Source organism: Hydra vulgaris, chromosome 09 (genome assembly GCF_038396675.1).
Source record: "Hydra vulgaris chromosome 09, alternate assembly HydraT2T_AEP".
In the NCBI taxonomy this organism is placed as follows: Eukaryota; Metazoa; Cnidaria; class Hydrozoa; order Anthoathecata; family Hydridae; genus Hydra; species Hydra vulgaris.
In genome coordinates this window covers 30,785,190-30,806,944 of record NC_088928.1, presented here as the reverse complement: position 1 = coordinate 30,806,944, position 21,755 = coordinate 30,785,190, and the positions used below count along the sequence as shown (strand labels likewise).

General features: G+C 28.3%; 1 protein-coding gene across 2 annotated transcripts in view; it reads right to left on the bottom strand.

Annotated features, from left to right (window-relative positions):
* The window catches only part of LOC100208563 (N-terminal kinase-like protein), a 79,288-nt gene extending 75,093 nt beyond the window's left edge, over positions 1-4,195 (bottom strand). For both annotated transcript variants that reach the window (XM_065805302.1, XM_065805303.1), the window contains exon 1: positions 4,024-4,195. In XM_065805302.1, the coding sequence (XP_065661374.1) occupies positions 4,024-4,158 (135 nt within the window). In that variant the 5' untranslated portion in view covers positions 4,159-4,195. The remainder of the gene's footprint in view (positions 1-4,023) is intronic.
* Positions 4,196-21,755: the final 17,560 nt, after the last annotated feature.

The following is a 21,755-nucleotide window of genomic DNA, read 5'->3' as shown; positions in this document are numbered from 1 at the left end:
TTTTTAGCCGCACCTAAATTCCCAATTTCGCTAAAACGCTGTAGGAATTTTTTTTTTGGCTAACACCCTGATGTTTTCTAATAAAATTCTGCACTTGCAAAATCAACAAGAGGATTATTGATGACATCTTAGCAACCAATTGAAATGGAAGAAAGCTGGTGGCACATATGAAGAAATGGGGTCTTCACTCGAAAACACCTGAATATTTTGGCAAAAACCCAGTTTGTGCACTAGGATTGGAAGTAACAGTAAATCCATCTACAAAGAAAATGTTTTGGAAAAGAAGACGCAAGATTCCCATTATTAAAAATGTGCTCACCAAGAGGGAGATATTCTCATTATGGTAATCTGGTTGCTAATCTACCAGTTGCTGGATGGTTAAGAGGGATGAACCTATTACAAATAAATACGTTAATGAAATGATGCAAGAAGTTATGGATAAAGTCATCAAATGCAATCCTGCAAAAGGCATATGGAATGTCAAACCAAATCCATCTCTAACTGTATGGTGTTCACTGGCAAAAGGAGTTGTGATAATGCAAGGTGACAAAAAAATAGAAGATACGATATGGCTCCGACAAAATTCTGATATAATGCATATCAACATAGCTGAATTGGATGCATGTATTGAAGGTCTCAATATGGCATTGAAATGGAACCCAAGTTATGTCTTTATCAAAACTGATTATCATAGTGTATTCAGTTGGTTAAATCCTGAATTGACTCGTGACAAACCTAAAAAATGTACTGGGCAATGTAAAATGCTAATTCAATGAAGGCTTCATCTATTTGGAAAATTGGTCAAGGATTATACCGTAAATGTAAATATTACATGGGTACCAACAACAAAAAATATCACAGATAAACACAGATAAACAGAGACACAGTGAAACAAGTTGTCGCTGAATGTGATGAATGTAATTCAATTGATCCTATGTGATTTTGTTGGATAAAGGAAATGTTGCTGCCAGCAAAGTGTAGGAAAGAGTAGCCTGCGATGTTACTAACATTGATTCGTTGCTATATCTCACCTGTATTCATTGTGGCCCAAACAGATATATGTGTTGTGGACACCATTAAGCAACGAAAGTGCAGCAATGGTTGTTCAACCATTAAAAACAATATGGTCATCGCTTGGACCTCCTTTCGAAGTTCTCCTAGATAATTCTAAGTTGTTTAGATCTCAGACTATGCAAGCTATGGCGTCCAAGTGGGAAATAAGACTTATTTATTGAGCTGTTGAAAAATTATTGGGAAATGGAATTGTTGAAAGAGTTCATTAGACGGTAAAAAGAATAAATACGAGAGCAAAATGTGGTATACTCATGCCTGTATTCTTAATCAACAATGTTCCATCAAAACATGGCACACCTTTTGAAATCTTTTGCCAATAATACAAATGCGTCCGTATTCCTAGAATTGATAAAGTCGAATTAATACAAAAGTCCCTGACTAAGTTTCAAGGATGGAAAATTGGCAATAAAGTGTTGGTGAAGCCCAAGCATATGACGCCGTGTACACAGCAATGGTAAAAAGGAAGTATAGTAGCACTGCATAATGGTTTAACAGCTGCTTTAAAAGCTTTAAATTAATTAAATGCTTTAAATTTTGTTCATAATACAACAATTTCTTTTTGAGGATTTAAAGAACACTGTCGTTTGCATCATTAACCATTGTTAATCATTATTCCTTACCATTTTGATATGAATAAATCAATAAATTTGTTTTTATAAAAATTCAGAATAACAACAGACCTAACACAAAACTTTGAGATACCCAAGTAAAACATATTAAGATTTGATACCACTGATGGAAACAATTTGAAATACGCAATAAGAATTTAAAATTCTACAAATAAAATAAAGTTGAAAATAAATAAAGTATAATAATAACCCTATTTTAATACCTATAAGCTTATTGTAGAGCAAGGTTATTGTTATCCAGTCTCTCAATCTCTGTAAGATGAAACCTATGTTATCAGAAGCACATTGCTCTAATGGTTTTTATCGTATCTATATTTTAAATTTCAAATTGTTTTTAATTGGAGTGAACATGAAATTATTATTGAAAAATAAAAAAAGCTGAATTAAAATGAGTTATTATGGATGTGTTACAGTAATTTATAACATAAGACAATATATAATTTATATCAAAAAAATATTTTCGTATATCCATATGCATATTGCTCTATATGTTTGAAGACTGTCAAACATGTGATATTTTCGTATATCCATATGCATATTGCTCTATATGTTTGAAGACTGTCAAACATTGAAAAAACTGTAAGTAGCAAGTGCTGTGACAATTAAACCTATATTTTGTAAAAAATATACCAAGGTTATGTGCAGAATTCAGCAAAATCAATAAGAAAATATGCATTTTTTTTTTAGGCCAAGGCCAAAACAATTAAGGCCAAGGCCTCAATTTTTGGCCTTAAGGCAAGGATAAGGACTAACAACTCTGTTTTAAAATGCAAGATAAATGCAATAAATTAAATTTATTAATGAAATGATTTAGAAAAATTAAATCACCTGGTTTAGAATTTATTAAGTAAACCATTATTAATAATATTTATCTGAATTATGTAAAGCTTGACAATAAAGGGAGATATTAGAGTTAACTATTGAATGTAGTGCACAATTGTCAATGACCCATTGCCTCAATTTAAATTTCAAATTATCAAAACTTTGAACACCATTATCAGAATCATCAGTTGTAAGAACATTAGTTATAGAAACATTTATCAATATATGAATTCTTACTGAATGATTCTACAGATTTCACACCACTTTCATTATGGTCAAAATATCAAAAAAAGATTTGTTCTTTGTAAAAAAGAAAAAAGTCATAACACAAACCATGTCATTTTAAATTGAAATCAATTAGATAATGAAGTTGTAAATCCTACACCGAAAAACAATTGTAAACATAAACTTATAAAATTTAATGAAAATTAGTACAGTTAGATTTGTTACTGAAACTTTTTTTTTTTTTTAATTTGTTACTTATTACATATAATTCATGAGCCATTTAAGATTTATCATTAGATTATTACCTAAAAAGCCAGAAATAAAATAGGAGAATATACTTCTTTGTCTATTTTAGTTAGAATGTAATGCTATGTAATTAATTTCGGAAAAATAATAAATGTTCTCTCATATTAAGCTATTTACAAGTATACGCTTTATTTGCTACTTCACAACTATATACCATTGTTAGAGAGGTCAAACGTGTTGAACTGTTCATGGATTTCGTATTACCAGAAATGGATCTAGTAAGAAAATGCTCGGATCTAAAACCAGATCAAAATACTTATTTCAAAACATTAATGTATAAAGTTTGGTTTATGTAAAACACAATTATTTTCATAATAATAATAATAATAAAAAGTATAAGCAAGTAAATTAGTAAAGGAATAAAAAAGGCTGATGCCTATCCTGATAGCGTTTTTACAAAAATTAGCTGATTAAGTCCGTGTATGTCAATCATTATATCACAAGCATAAACATAGATGTAATCCCTTCAGTGAAAAGTCTAATAATCTTTTTTTTTTTTTTTTTAATGTTATTTACCTTTTTAAGGCTAAGGGGTTTTATTATATACAGTTGAGAAGGATTATTCATTTTTTACTTTTTTTATTGTGGTTACAACCCTCTCTTAATTCTATAATTCCAAAACACAAACCTTGACAAATAAGGTCATATAAAGCACTGGTTTCAAAGGTCCTTAGCTTACATAAGACACCATTTTCTGAAGATTAAAAAAACTGCCTTAAAGAAATAATCGACAAAATTTTCCCAACAAAATTTCTAAAAATGCTATTTTAATAAAAAAATTTCAGTTGTCAATTTAAATTTAGATTTGCCATAAAAGAATTATCTTTTAGTATTGTTAACAGCGACATTTATAGCTTCAAAAAATTTAGGACTTATATTTACTCTCTATACATTTATATTCTGAACATGTTAGATATTTTCATAAGATTTAATATTTTTATATTAAAAATGAAAAAAAATTGCTTACTCTTTTTTTCCCTTGATGAAGACCCCATAATGATTTTTCATCACAAGGTGACAAAACTTTATTTTCAATGTCAAAAGCAAAATCCTTGCCAGGTCCTTGTCCAACTTTGCCAATAAGGTTCCATAATCCTTGCATTTTTACTCATAAATATTTTACCTTAACTATAATAATTACTTTATATGTATGTGTGTGTTTATATATTCTTATTGTTATTATTATTATTATTATTATTGTTATTATTATTATTATTTACTTATTCACACCTAAAAATGCTGCAAGTAACTACTACTTATGTTGGGAGATTATAGAAAGCAAAGAAGTGAGTTAAAGAAAGCAACTGTAAATTATATAAACAGAAAAACAGTTACAGAAAAAAGAAGTAACTTAGCTCAATAACAAGCCACACAAGATTGAGTTATGGTTGAGAAAAAAAGATATAATAGCTCCATTGCAACCACACAGAGGTTTTTGTTAACAATAAAAAGAGCAAAAAATAAGCTCAAGCTTAGCAGCTAAAGAGCAGATCTTTACGATTGTAAAGATCTATGTGATTATATATGTAATGTGATTATATATGTGGTTTCCATAAGAGGTCAGTAGTAAAAAGTAACTGAGAAACTGTAAACATAAAGAAACATAAAGGTCTCAGTAAGAATAGTATCATTTATCATTACAGAAATAACAATATAATTGCAATAATTATTACCAGTAAACAACTGAGTTTTGTTTGGGCTAAAAATTACCAACCACTGCAAGCCCCAAGCTGTCACAAAAAAGATATAAAATTCAAGATCAGTTGCCTTTTTAAGTGAAAAAGTAATGACTTTGTGTTAAAGTAAAAAAGTAATGACTTTGTGTTAAAATAGGTGTGTCATTAGCAAAAAGAGCTACTTATAAGGTATGATTACCAGGACGCTTATAATAATGAGGTACAACCAGACCAAGAATCGATAGAACCTTTCTATTATAACAGCTAACAAGTCAGCAGTAAAATGAGAGGTTCGAAACCTGTATTGATTGTGAGTAAGTTGTTTAACTAAAGATAAGATATTAGAAGATTGTTAATTAAAGATTAAAAGACTCAGCTAATAATAGTAAGAAGTGTGATTGAGCAATTGTAAGAGTGGTCAGAGTGATTTCTATAATTTTTAAAAATTAGAACCACAAATGTTTTTTTTTTCAATAGGCAGGAAAACAAAATTCAGTAAAGTCACTTAAATAATTTAGAAAGTAATGAAAAGAGTCATGGAGTGTTTTGTAAAATATAATTTTACAAAACTATAGCAACATAACAAGGATGTGTTTGACGTAATTGGGATGTCTAACAATTGATTAAACTGTTTCTTTGGGATGTCAAGAAGAGTGTGGTCATTAGATACAAAGTGTGAAGGTAGGTGATTAGGGTTGTCAGGCAAATGAGTAAAAATAAGTACTGTCTGTTGCTTTAGTCTTGATAATAAACCAAAAGCCTTACTACTTACCAAGGCACTATATCCTTTAATAAATCAAACTAATTTGATATTGGTATTTTTTGTCAGAGTTCACATTTCTAGCCTTTGCCTAAAAAAGCAAGTCTAAAAAGCAACAGAATATAGACAGTTTTTTCTGTTTGTTTGTTTATTTTTTGAAAAAAAAAAGTATTGAATGTCAAGAAGGTGTAAACAAACAAAAATCAAAATAAGGAAAAAATTTAAACAAAAAGTAAACTAAAAAAAAAAAATTGTAAAAGAAAAAAAACAATTTAAACAAAACAAAAGTATATATTATACCTTTGTTTTACTTTTATTACTTTTGTTTTGTTCGAGTGTTTTCTTTCTTATACAATTTTTTGACTTTTTTTTTGTTAATATATACAATAAATAAATAAAAATAAATAGAAGGAAAGAAAAATTATGTTTTTTTTTTGCATGTATATATATATTTTTTGGTGTATATATATATATATATATGTATATATATATATATATATATATATATATATATATATATATATATATATATATATATATATATATATATATATATATATAAATTCCGCTTGTTTCAATTTTAACATATACATGAAATTCCATAATTTCATAAGTATTTCCATAAATACTTATGAAATTATGTTGATGTATAATGGTGACGTATATATGTTGATGTATAATGGTGACGTATATGTATATATGTTGGTCTATAATGGTGACAAATATATTGGTGACGTAATGACACGCTTTTCGTAACCAATTGATGGCGTGTACCATAGTGAATAATTCCATGAGTGAATTATTCCAATAAATCAAACCTAGAAGTAAGGGTTTTCATTACAACAACAACAACAACAACAACAACAACAACAACAACAACAACAACAACAACAACAACAACAACAACAACAACAACAACAGCAACAACAACAACAGCAACAGCAACAACAACAACAACAAAAAGAGAATAATAATAGTTTGCATGCAACTAGGGCATTTAAATTGTATCTGCTTGTTGTCTAAAATATATTCACAACAGTAATGATAATAATGATTATAATAACAATAATAAGAGGCGATTTTACGGAGGGAGGGCTGTGTGGGTTTGGGTGTCTCAACCCCCTCCCCTTCCCCCTCCCCGCCTTCTCAAAGAAGGTGATTTTTACGTCATAGTCAGTTTTTTGAAGAACATAGTCGATTAGTCGGGTGTTTAACACATTCAGTCGGGTAATTTTTAGTTTTAAGTTGTTTTTTTTTTTCTTTTACCAATTGTTACTTTTTAAGGTTTCCTCCCCCCCCCCCCCTCCTCCTCAGTCAACTTATTCGTAGAATTGCCTCTGATAATAATAACATTAATAGCAATAATAACAACAATAATAATAATATTATAATAATATATACACACAAGGCTTTAAAATAATAAGGCCCGTATACTAGGGTGCGGTGAATTTTAATTTTTTTTTAGAATTGATTTTGCCTGTATGTTCAGAAGTTGTCCATTTATATCAGAATTATTCTTGAAAAATATCAATGCTCTAGCAAACTATCTTGAGATGCCCTAAGACCTTTGAAAATTAGACGGGTCCTTAATATAATAAAAAAAAAGTCTTTCAAAAGTATGTTACGTTGGTTCTCAAATGAAGCCAAATCATAAAAAAATTTCAAAAATAATAGTCATTTTATAAAGAGCAATTAAAAAAACATTTGTTAAAAATAAAATTTAAAAATAACTTTTCATTATTGGTTAAAAGATTTTTGTTGTAAAATCAAAAGTAATAGTTTTTTTTTAATTATTATTATTTTTGAAACTTTAATACTAGGCTAAATGACTTTTGAAAAAAATTAAGATTCACCCTACTGAATACCTAAAATACCGTAATTATTACAATATTAGTAGTACAATATATAAAAAAAAATGAAACAAGTGGATCAAAATTTATGTTGTGTGATATCAAACAAAAAATTTCAATAATTTATTAAGTAGGGGAGACCGGGGCTAGTTGGCTCAGTTTTTACTCTATGAGCTCTGTAGCCCTAACAGTACATTTTTTTAAAAATGTTAAAGTGTAGTCTTAAAGAGTATGGATTAGGGTATCTTATAAAATTTGCATTCATTTACAAAAAAAAATTCTTGGGGCCTTTCCGGACCCTCAAAAAAAAAAAAAAATTTGCGCCAACTTACCCCACCACGGGGTAAGTTGGCGCAAACTATAAAAATGATTATTAATGCACTAAAAAGTGCAAAATTAATAGAAATTTTTTAAAAATTAATTTTTGCTACAATTTTATCCCAAAATTTAATATTACTTTTAGCTGGTACCAAATATTAGTCCGTATAAAAGCGAAACAGTAGCCCACCTTTAATCTGTGGAAAAAAAATTAAAATTTTTTTTTAATTTTTTTGCAAGAATAAATATTTTCAATATTGTTTAAAATTAAAAAAAAAATAATAATAATTTTATAAAAATAAATATTTTTTTCCATAATAAATGTTATGAGCCAACTTACCCCGTGAAAAATTTGTCAACTTACCCCGAAAGCTTTTTTTTAATAAACAGTCTATAGATCCTAAAAAACTGCAGCTTTGAAAAAAAAGTCTGACTGGATACAGTAAACTAATTGTGACTGGAACTTTGAAAATAATTTTTTTTTTTCATACGACTAAATATTTTCTTTGTAAAGTAAGAAGGAAGCAATATTCTAAAAGTTACGTTTTTGTCCAAAAAACGCATAAATCTCAATATCTCCCATGCGCATGCGCGAATCCTGACAATACTACAGTGAATGATGAAATGGTCAATAAGAAAGTTTCTGAGTAATTTTTGTTACTTTCTGATGAAAGGCTCTAAAGATAAACGCAGTTCGTCAACTTACCCCTGCGGCCAACTAGCCCCGGTCTCCCCTACTAAAGGACATAAACAACTCGGAGACAAAATCATAACGCCGAAATTCGGCAAGTGCTACTTAATTTCGATGATTCTAATGCGATATCTGTGACACCAAACTTATCTTTAAAATGGACCTTCAGCAGGCTGTAACAAATTGTATCAAATGCTGCTGTTATGTCGAGAGAGAGGAGGAGAATAAATATTTAACCACCATCTATGTTTAACATGATGTCAATGCATATCTTAATGTCTTTTTAACATAGTATAAAGTTAGGAAAATTAAGGAGAATTCTTTTCAATTATTATTTTTAATTTTTGTATCTTTGAGACATGAGTTAATATTGCATTATCATGTTATAATTACATTTTGTTATTATATGAATACATTAATTGCTTATGTTCATGCTATATTAGCGTAATATTTGTTTAGAATCATTTAAACCAACAGATATGTCGTCGTCAGGTAAAAAATAACAAAAAAAATTTGAACCTTCTGTATTATTTATTACATCTTTTATTTAAGTACTTCAAATATTGAAACTAATCCAATTGTGATTTGCTTTTAGAAAAATAAACAACCACGATCCGGTGGATCGAATAAAAGTATGAAAGTACTTTTAATGACATTTTCTCATCTTTTTTTTATGTACTTTTAATAACATTTTCTCATCTTTTTTTTATGTACTTTTAATAACATTTTCTCATCTTTTTTTATGTACTTCAAATATTGAAACTAATCTAGTTGTGAATTGTTTTTACAAGAAAATAAATAACCACAATCCGGTGGATCAAAGAGAAGTATGTAATTACATGTTGTTATTATATCGATGCATTAATATTTGATGTTAATGCTATAACTGAGTAATGTTTATTTAGAATCAGATAAATCGACTGATATGTTGTTGTCAGGTAAAAAATAACAAAAACCATTTGAATGTTCTGTTAAGTGTTTTGAAATTTTTTTGAAATCTCTCGTGAGTAATTCCACGTCAAAACAACCAATTATTTTTTTAAATGCAACCCTATGTTCTTGGATTTTCTTTATATTTTTACCATAGTTAGTACATTATAAAATAAGATAAATCCCAAAAATTCAAGGTCTAACTCTCAACGGTTCGTGAGTAATGGTTGCTTTAATTTTGGCTACTATTATTGTTTTGGTCATTTTCCGCCATTTTTAAATTTACATTTCTTCTTATAAAACCAAGTCTTTAAACATGTGAATTCTAAAAATAATTGACTTAGTTAATCTTAAGGTGAGGAATTTGAATATATAAATAAAAAACTCATTTTATAATTAAAAAGTACCTAAATATCAATTATAAATGTTAAAACAATGGACACCTGCCCCAGTAAAATTTTTAGGTGTGCGGTAAGTTTTTTAGGCTTAAAATTTCAAATTAGATCATTGTATGTTTGTGTAAAAAAAACATTTCTGCCAAATACATAGTTTAAAAATTAAATGAAAAATATTACAAAAAAAGCAAATATAGCATATTTCGCTTATCGTAGTATTCAAAATAAATAAAAATGATGCATACTTGAATTGATATACAATTTTTTATAATATATCCATTAAAAAATTATTGATTTACAAATATATACTTATTAATTTTGTAAAAATCTTTTTTTAAAAGTTCATATTTGTCTGATATTATTGTTGGTGCACTTATTAATGTTATTACATTAGTGATTGGTATCCAACGATAATCATCCCTTTTAGGCCAGAAAAACTGTTCAGATGGACCGTGTGGATGCATAAACTTTATTTTTATATCATTATATTCTTCATCTTTTTCTTTGACAACTGCAATTCATCAAAACGAGTCATATGTACATGCGTAATATTCGTACTTCTGCATTAGATCAAAACTTATTAAACTTAAATTTTGGTAACTTGATTTTTTAGTTATATTAATAGATTTTGGATTTATATCGTTACTAGTTTTTTTAAATAATATAGATGTTTTCGAAACTGGTTTGCAATGGTGAAATCCTCGAGTTCCTGGTATTGTTTTTCCCTTCTCAAATCATTTATTTTGCGTAGCTTTAACATTAACCATAGTTTCTTTATCAATTTTAAAGAACTTTATTGTGAGCATTTTTTGAGTGCAAAATTCAATCATTGCATCGATTGTTAGTATTTTATTTTTCTTTGGACGTTGTAAACTTTCTCTTGCTATTGTTCGTTTTACTGTACCGCCTATTGCATCGCAAGAAGATTTGCCGTGACTGGTTGCAAAAAATATCCATTCAGCTTCCAATAAAAAATCTTCTGAGTGATGGCATGGATTTAGAAAATTTTTATAACTTTTATACTGTCCTCCACATCTATCAGAAAAGTTATACAATTTGAAAATTAAAGGAAGGGTTTCTTTGATATAATTACATAAAATAGTCTGATTTTGATAGACAAAACAGGTATTGTGAATCGCATCGGCAGACATAAAACAAAATGATTCGTGTAAAATAATGCCATTTACTTTATAGGATAAAACAACTGGGTGAAAGGTGCATCCAGATTTACACCAATGATAACTTTGGATCTCATCTTGCACAACAAATTCATAATTTTCTGAAAAGTCACACTTTTTCATTCAATTTGAATTTTAAATCTTTAAGAAACTTTGTTTGGCAATTAGAAATATACGAGTGAGCTGTTAGTTCATCAATACACTTCACTACTAACTCTATATGTTTCAACAGTTTCAGTTTGTGTGACGAGTTGGGTCCTGTCAGTACCTTGCCATTGATTAAAACTTAACTCGTCATCAAAATCAAGTTCTTCAAGCTCTTCAAGAAGAAATAATTGTAAGACATCTGTTCCTGGGCAACTCAAACATCTATGAACCATACACTCATTTTTTGAAATGTCACAAACCACCTAAAAAACAAGTTTATTTACTATAATTTACTATCAAATTTTCTATTATAATCATTAAATAATCATAATAATAATTAAAATCATGATAATAATAATTAAAAGTAAAAGTAATATCAAATTTAATTTCCGTATAAACTGACATCTTTTTTTAGATTTCCTAACTTATAACGTACATTAAACACACTTATAACTGAAAACAAACCTTTTTTATTAAATGTTTTTAAGTTATATCCCATTTCATTGCATATAAAAGAAGAACTGCATTTTGATGATAAACATACACATACACACACTGAGTGAGCAGCTGAGGCTCCAACACTTACACATCACTTAGGACGCAGACTGCAAAATTTAGAAATTCCAAGATTCATTCCTGGATTTATAACTTTAAATTGGCTGTACAATTCTTTCAGGTTACACAACAGCAATCGTTTTTGTACTTGTATTCTGTTATTTTTTCCTTTTCCAACACTTACATAATCTTTTTTATTAGACATTGTTCGTGAGTATTCATCATCTTCATAAAAACTTTGAACAATGGAGACAACACTTTCTCCAATTTTGTCCAATGGGAGTAAAAGTATGCCACTCTCCTGTTTCATACAACGTGCTGTTCGAATAGCATTCATATTAACTTCAAAGTAGTTAGAAGCATAGTCTCTAGACCAAGATTCAGGAGTTAAAGTGAGAATTTTTAATTTATTTTTATAGTCAGAAGCATTTATCTTTTCTTTCATCAATAGTGTCAGTTTATCCAGATCAGATGCTTTACTTTGATCTGTTTTCGAATAAGACGCAATAGAATTATCTATAAAATGCAAATTACTTATTCCATAATGAGCTGCTAAATCTTCACCAATCTTTTTTATTGGTTTTTTATATTTTTTCATTGCAGATGCAACACGTTGATGTAAAGCAACAGAATGTAAATTAATAGGAGGTTCTCCTAAAACTTCCAGGGATAAATTAATATGAGCAAATGGTTTATCTTCTCCTATCGATATTTCATCAACTCAATTTTCACTAGGGTGTTCTACTGATAAAACTGCCTTTGACTTACAGCTAGTATATAACTTCCACCCAGGTAAAACTCTTAATCCTAATGACTCAAAGTGTCTAGCCAACATTAAAGATATTGTAAATTTACCTTTAAAAAAAAGGATATCTAAGATACGTGTTGTATACTTTTACAGATAGCATTCATATATTTGAAATCAAATTACCTTTTATTTATTTTTTTATGCACTTTATAAACATCACAACAATTGCCTTTTTTTTTTCAAATCTTTTTTCAAAGTAGTGAAAATCGTGATTACAAATGCTGAATAGTTCTTCACAAGCACGCAACTCACATCTCCATAAAATGTTTTGACGAATATCGGTGTCTAGGTCAAGTAGTAAAAAAATTTCTTTACTTCTAGAATATGAGACATTATGGCATTCTGACTTCAATTCTTTACCAATATCACATGAAATCATTTTGATAATGGATTAAAAAATGTTATACTTGCAAATTTAAAAATGCACAAGTACTAATTACATTATTTATGTAGGATTAATTGCAACATTTACATTAGATGAATATGTCTGAATTCAACAATTAAACTTTAATAATTTGGAAAGACAAGGAAACAAAAAGGAAATATAAAAATATATTAAAAAAACTTAAGAAACTTAAAAAACACTTCGATTTAGATAGGAACTATCTTTTTTCGTAAGTTACCATGGCAATATATATACATTTATAGTACAAAAAGTAAAATATTTGCAAAACTGTGTATTTGGCAGAAATGATTTTTTCACACAATGTTCTTCAAACATACAATGATCTAATTTGAAATTTTAAGCTTAAAAAATTTACCGCACACCTAAAAATTTTACTGGGGCAGGTGTCCATTATTTTAACATTTATAATTGTTATTTAGGTACTTTTTAATTATAAAATGAGTTTTTTATTTATATATTCAAATTCCTCACCTTAAGATTAACTAAGTCACTTATTTTTAGAATTCACATGTTTAAAGACTTGATTTTATAACGAGAAATGAAAATTTAAAAATGGCGGAAAATGACCAAAACAATAATAGTAGCCAAAATTAAAGCAACCATTACTCACGAACCGTTGAGAGTTAGACCTTGAAATTTTGGGATTTATCTTATTTTTTAATGTACTAACTATGGTAAAAATATATAAAAAATCCAAGGACATAGGGTTGCATGGCCTGATTGTTTTGACGTGGAATTACTCTCGTTGAGATTGACTTATTTTGTTTGGATATGCTATGAAAAGCGTTTCGTAGCATATCCAAACAAAATACATTTAAAGCTATGACAATCAGGGTATTCATTAAGGTAGAGCTGATCTAATATCATAAAAGATAAGGTAGAGCTGATTTTTAGATTATTTTTATTATTATTATAAATTTATTATAATATATAACTATAACACATTTTAATTGATTGGAATAAAAAGTACTTCAAGATTAGTTGTGGTGCAAAATTCTTTAAAGAATGGAATCGGACGTTAGTCTTAAGATTTACAGTAGGACGAAGGACAAAGAAAGCACTAAGAAACATTAAACAAACATACTGTTTTTTAATTATACCTTTCATCCAAATTTTATCTTTTTTGGCGTTTTTCTCATTACGCGTGTTGCTCTTTTAGTAAAAGTATTTTAAAGGCCGCTGACCAATTTGTATGACATTTTTAGGGAGCGCTCCTCCCTAAAAATGTCAAAATGTTTACAATTACCAAACAATTTTTTCAAAACATCACTTTAAAAATATACAGTCAAGTAATGTTGCTTAATTTTATAAAATGGGTAACAAGTTGAATACGTATTAGCTTGTTTAAGTGGCGGTGTGAGTACCAATTGAATAAATTAGACAATACTTCTAAATGCAAAGAAAGTATATTTAATACTGTACAAATAATAATGTGCAAATACAAGTTTGCGAAAGATTTTTACCAAAGGCTATAAGTAATTTTTAAAGTTAAATAATATTATATGGACCCGTGCTCTAAAAACTGGTTACGTTTGTAGAAATATAAATGAGATTGCTGTAGCATCAGCAGTTCTTTTTTTCTTTTTCCGATGGATCAAAAGGTATTTTAGAAGTTTTTAAAAACATTCATACTCACAAAGTTCAATTACAAAGTTAATTGAAAAAGGCAAACTGCGTATAAATTAAGTAAACAAAAAGTCAAGCGATTCAGGAAAAAGACAAAGAAAAAGTTAAGAGTCAATAGATATGGGTTCGAAGATAAGAATAATGAAGAAGAAAGTGACATTTTTAGAAGAGGAGACTTTTGATTTATTTTATACATTTTATTAATATTTTTTTTAATTTACTGTTTTTACAAATTGCCTTTTTTAATTTTCTGTCGAAGATTGTAAATTATGAACTCTACTAATTGTTTTAAAATTTTGCACAATTGCTCTTTAGATTATTGTTTTCGTTTTGACCTTTAAAAAAATTACTTTTATATGAGCTATTTTTAAAAATTTGCCTCTCTTTTCCAATTAGTTAAAAGTTCAAAATAACTTAAAGCATTATGGGTAAAATATTTATGATATGATACTTTTTTGAATGTAAGAACGTGCTATTCAACTTTAACATTTCGTGTAAAGGCAAGTTGGGCAAGAGCACTAAACTGTACTGGGGAGATGGCTGCAGGCCACGTAGGAAAATATTTTTTTATGACAAGTTGCTTTTTTAGCTCAGCCTCAATTTAAAAAGCTTATCGTCGATTTAATTTTTAACTATTCTGGGACTTTTTATATTTAGTTTTAAGTTTTTTACATTTTGTACATTTATATAGTTAGTTAGATTTTTATTTTTATTGGAAGTTTTATTGTGTCAGGTAATTTTTGCTGACGTAACAAGCCAATTGCACCACAAAAGCTGCCAATAACATTAAAAATTTGATTATCTTAAAAACAGAGAATGGTTCGCAAGACTATTGTTCATTATTGGCTGAATAAAGGAAGCTTGGTAAACATCTCGCAGAGCAAAATACAGAGCGCCCTGCCGTGCTTTTATAAGATAGCCGTTCGTCACAATTTGAATTTCAAATTCTTAATTTTTTGCGTGAAAAGTAAATCAATTTATTTGAGCCTCCACCTGGTACTTTTGGAGTCACACAGCTACTTGACCAAACACAAAATTAACAGCTATCGATGCTACTTTATCACACAAGAGGAACTCTTTTCCTTTTTCCAATTCAATAAATTGAGAAAGGTATATGAATATATTAGGAATAATGTGGATTAATTAATGATCAGCTGAAAATATTATAGCAGCTGCTAAAAGAGTTGGTATAAGTAAGGATGGTCTTAATATTGACATTATGCAACAGGATAAGTTCAACAAGCAGCTTTCCTAATGAATAAAACTGGTGATGTTGAACCTACTAGTGTTTTTCTTCAATCTGCTACTCCTAAGAAAACAAGAAATGTGACCTCAAAAGAAGGACACCTAGCAACAACTCTAAGATCGCAATCCAAAGTGGCACAAACAAAATATAGTATTGTTCTCAAAATATTGGAGATCAATGTCTCATCATTCATTAGGAAATCATATTAGAAAAGCCTAAATTTAGCAGAAGTGCCGGATTTACTGTCAGTTAATTGAGTTAACCCTATTGAGACTAATCAAAAAAGACAAAAAAAGGTTACTAATGTGCATGGATCTATTGAGTCTCAAAATATGCTTTCAAAAGCGTCCACTTGAAACAGAAAAAAAAAAGTTTCATAAGAAAAAAAAATTAACTCCAACAAAAGGAACTGTATTATAGCTGCAAACTGCAACGTTCTTGTGTAAAAGAAAGTCTCACAAAATCTTTAAAAGAATGTCCGTTAATCTATTCTATTCTTATGTCTGAATGTACTAAAAAACTAATAACAAAAAACCAACGATAATTTCTCGTACACCTGCATAATCATCTTATGGCCCTTTAAAAAAGAAACTTTATTCTGTTGATTTTTATATGATGTTGATTTTTTTTGTGCCGTTGATTTTTTTTTGCTGTTGGTTTTTTGTTTTTTTTGTTTGTTTGTTTTATTTAGGTGTCACTCCAATGACTAGTTTTTAACTATATGAGTGACACCTAACCTAATTTTGTAAAATTATAAAAAATATGTAATTTTCAATTTTCGGTTAAAAAGAATAATAAATAAATAAATGAATTTATATTCTGATTCTGAGTTATTTCAAATCTTAATGGCTCAGAGATGTTTTTTTAGATAAAATGTTTGTCACGGTATACCAATAACTGGCATGGATTATTGTGTATTTTAGAACTTGCATTTTATTTTATTTAAAATATACATTATTATTCAAATCTATCAAAAATTTTGTTATTCAAAATATATTACTAATTTAAACATAGTAAACTCTTTAAACTACAAGAAGGCAAAATAAAAATCTTTTAGTGAGCGAGTTTATATTATATTAGTGGATTAGAACAGATCAAGTATTTTCTAGAAATGAAATGATTCTAAACCTAAATTAACTTTTCACGATCATGGGTAGCTCAGATGATTAGAGCAGCAGGATTGCAGGTTCAAATCCCGCCTAAGCCTATTGAGGGTGTGAGTAGTATCTTGACACGAAGGGAACTCGTCTCAATTAGCTGTGCTATTACAATATTTTCTTCTTGACTAATAAATAAATAATCTTGTCAAGTATCAAAGAAACTTTTTTTAAATCTAGTCGATATTTTTTTGATCTAGGTGAGATTTTTCAATCTAGTCGAGCATGAAAGAGACTGCGTATTATGCATATATTATTAAAGGTTTTCGAAACCTATTTGTTTGTTTTTCTCTTTTCTGATTCCGGTAGAGCTTTGTATTTCGGTCTTAAACTGTTTTTTTATGCACTGCATAAAGAAAACAATTTAAGGCGGAAATACGAAGCTCTACTAGAATTGGAAAAAGGAAAATAAATTAGTAAATAAATAATCTAGTCGAGTAAACAAAGAGTAAGTAAACTAGTAAATAAAAAAATCTAGTCAAATAAATGAACATTATTGTTATTATCGTTTTTTCAAACATTAGGGGTCATATGAGATAAAGTCAACCATTTATAAAAACAAAAAAGTTTAATTGCGTTGACTTTTTTGAGATTATTAGGATATCTAGAAATACTGATTTAATATTTGCTTAAAATTTTTAACCGCATTAGTGGAACACATAGCTGAAAGTTTATAGGTGTAGTATTTAAAAGGGTACGTGTTTTTAATGGAAATCTACTAATATATGCTTAATCACACTCCACATTTATTGTGTGTCCATGAATTTTTTCCGACATCTTTGCATAATAAAGCTTTTTTAAGTGTTTCTTCTTTTTCTTTTTTTTAAATTACGGTTTTTATAGTTTACTTCATTTTTACATGTTTTTTTAAAACATTTTTCATAAAGTTTTTGTTTCTTCTTTGATGAATAAGCCTTTGTTCATCCAAGGCTTACAAATTAACATAACCCCTAATCATTCTCCCCTAATCATTAACATAACCCAAATCATTCTCCCTCAAAATCTGAAATTTTTGTGAGACAAAATAATGAAAACTTTTTAAATTATTTTTAAAAACTATTATCAGAAAAAATGATTGGAATCTTAAATTACAATTGCAAGAAGTAAATATTGCGTTTGAACTATTTTTGGCGCCTATTGTAAACACTATGACTTGACATTTCCAGTCCAAAAAAACAAACTATAAATACTCATTCTATTACCATTGGAATAATGCAAAAGTATTTTATGGAGTCGAAAATATTTTAAGAATTTTGATTGATCTATCGTATAAGATTGTAGGTTTTAAGAAAATATGATTAAGGGTACTGTTATCAGTAATTAAGAATATTGGGAAATGATTTGTTATGTTGGTTTTAATTATTCCTGATTCTAATAAGCAATTGTGAAAATTATTAATAAATATGTTGTCAAGTAATGTCGATAAGACCTTTAATTAATTTGGTTGACTTGTTTATTGTTGGAATTATATCATGTTGAATAAAGGTATCTAAAAAACATTGAACATTTACATTTGAAACATGATTCATGAATTTAAAGTCACCTAATGAGTACGCATATTTATTTTTGGTTAGTTTTGCTTGAAAAGGGTTTTATATAGACATTATTAAACTAACAGCTGGTTTTCTATTAGGGATGTAATGGAATTTCGTTTCGTCGGAATTACGACCGGAATTAGTGACTTTTAGGCCATTTCGGTTCTGGCCGGAAATACTATATTTCAGACTGGAATGCCGGAATTTATATTATCCCTTTTTTTAAAACATGTTACACAGACTGTGTTAAATAAAATCAAAAAATCATTGTCCTACAGGGTAATGAAGAACTATAGGTAAACTTAGGTAAAAATACAAAATTCTTAACAAACACAATGTAATTTTATTTTCAATTATCAATTATGTAAGGATTACCAGAAGTTTAGGAATATTGTGGTGAAAAAAGAGTTGCTACCCAGTTTTGGGCAACGAACTAGCTCTTTTTTCATCAAAAATGTTACCTGCCACTGAGAATAGTCTTATTTTAAATGTTACTTAAATTTTAAACAGTTAAAAAGTATAGGATACCTAATATAGTAAATATTTCAATTTTAACCTAAATGAAAAAATAGAAAACAAAGAAACACTTTTAAGTATAAATATCATGCAAATTAAAACTTTCAATAAATAAAATTATAAGAAACAAATAAAAACAACATATTAGATTAAAATGAAACAAGAATCAAATTAATGAAATAGATAATATATGTATTTATAGGCTATAAATATATATTATGTAGCCACGACGCTGAGGTGCAGGCTTGCACTTTTAATCTTGAAGGTAAAAAATTACTCGTTTCGGCCGGAATTTTATTAACATTTTCGACAAATTTGGTTTTGGCCGGAATTCAAAACTTCCAATCGGGTACATCCCTATTTTCTATAAATAAAATTCATGCTAATACTTTTTAGTTTTTGCATAACGACTCGCGATCTGTTTCATTAATATTAAGGGCATTACGTAGAATAAAGTTAATAGATTTGTGAACAAAAATAATTATACTACTACTAACGCGGGTTTGACGTGATTGGTGACCTGATATGTAATTACTTCATAACCTGATATGTAATTATTTTATAATAATAAATTCTTTCATAGTTTTTCACCCACATTTCCGTGAGACTAATTAATTTAAAATCGTGCTTCAGTTTATGCAACAATAACTTTAAATTAATAAAATTTTCCTTAATACCTAAAATGTTTAGACTCAGAATTGAAGAATTGTTTGTTGTTGTTGTTTGTGTATGGAGTACTGTTTTCATATTTGGACTGTTTTGTTTAATGATGCTCTTTTTTTTTAGACATGGTCCAAAAACGCATTGTCAAGTACGTTGACAATGCATTTTTGGACCATGTCTAAAAACGCATTGTAAACGCAGCGGACCTGCTTTATCTGCCAAGCTTGAGCCTCTATCCCATCGCCTGCACCTCTTTTCTACCAAAAAAAAAAAAGTACTACAAATTCTTTGCTTGCTTTAATTATTATTCGTTTAGTTTTTCCAGCACTTCAAGCCATTAGAACACTCTTCTATTTTCATGTTTTTCTGACTCAAACAACCTCCAAATTTTCAATTATTCTTTCAACTGTTTTCTTGTCCTTTAACTCTATTTTTCGTTTTCTAGTCACTCCCAACTTAAAAGTGATTGCTTGCAACCTTGTTGGTAGTGAATTGAAATAAAAAAGAAATTAAGAAAAAAAAATTAAGAAATTAATAAAAAAAAATTAAGAAATTTTTGAGGTCAAAGCTCTTTAAAGATTTACGATGCCATGCTAAGTTTTCCACATCAGAAGAAAAAAATTTTAATACAGCTGGTTTGTTGTTAGGTTACGAACTAGTCACAATATGTTTTAAGTTGACACTGTGTTAATTTGACTCTGCGTATCAAGTTGACACTATGTGCTAAGTCAACAGTGACAAGTTATGAGCTAGTGATACGAACTAATGACACTATTAATATATATTCATATTAAAATATTCATTTTTATGACGAATAATAATAAATAAAGTAATACTTTATAATTAATACATATATATATACATTATATATATATATATATATATATATATATATATATATATATATATATATATATATATATATATACATATATATATATATATACATATATTTACACCTGATGATGCTGACCTCAAAAGGTCAGCGAGAATACACACACACACACACACACACACACACGCACACACACGCACACACACACACACACGCACACACACTCACACACACACACACACACACACACACACACACACACACACACACACACACATATATATATATATATATATATATATATATATATATATATATATGTATATGTATATAATGTATTACATCATTTACATAACAGGACTATAGATGTCAAAAGCTGTTTTGTCTTTAAATAACTTTTTTACTATTAACCATCTGAATTTTTATTTAATTTTGTTTTGATCAGTGACGAATCCAGCATTTTTTGGTGTTTGAGATAGCTAACTTGCGATGATTGGAGGCTAGGAACAAAAAATCCCTAAAATATTATTCCCCCCCCCCCCCCTTGCCACAAATATGAGAGCAACAAGTTGATAAAATATTTTTTTGCTATTCTTAACTAAATTTATATTTATCGATAAATTTTTTAGTTTCACAGTATGCCTCTAAGCGTTCAAAAATTATGACCATATAAAGTTTAAATCCCTTCAATTTGAGGGGGTTACAAATTTTATATGGTCATAATATTCGAACGCTTAGAGATTGTACAACAATACTTAAAATTTATCGATGAATATAAATTTATATGAGAATAGCAAAAAAAAATTTTTATCAACTTGTTGCAAAGCATCATTATTTGACATAAGTATAAACATGCAAATGTTTGGAGTTTGCTACATATCTGGAAATCAAACACCAAAAAATGCTACTGGTTTTGATATTACGGTGAAAAATGCATTTGGGAACCGTGAAGCAGATGAATTAGCTACTTATTTGATCTTTAAAATTGTTATTATAATTTTTGACAGAAAAAATTTATTTGAACTTATTGTTAACAGAAAGTAAAATTAGTTTGTTTATATACACAATTTTTAAATTTATAGTAAATTCCCGGTAAGTTGAACACCGTTTAAATCGAACTTTTGTTAACTTTAACTGTGTCATTTATCCCTTTGAAATCGTCTATTTGATTACTATTAAAATTTTCTGATTAATTTGAACCTCGGATATCTCGAACTTTGCAAAGTCGAACTATTTTTTCGTCCCCTTTCAGCAAAATTCTTTCCCATACAAAAAAGTTCGGGTTAACCCGAACTTTTTGTATGGGAAATTTTGTATTAAGAAATTAAAAAAACTTGAAAAATGTTTTTTAGCCATATGAAGCACAAATAAAAGTGCCCTGATATTTTTTATGTTTTGTTGTTATTT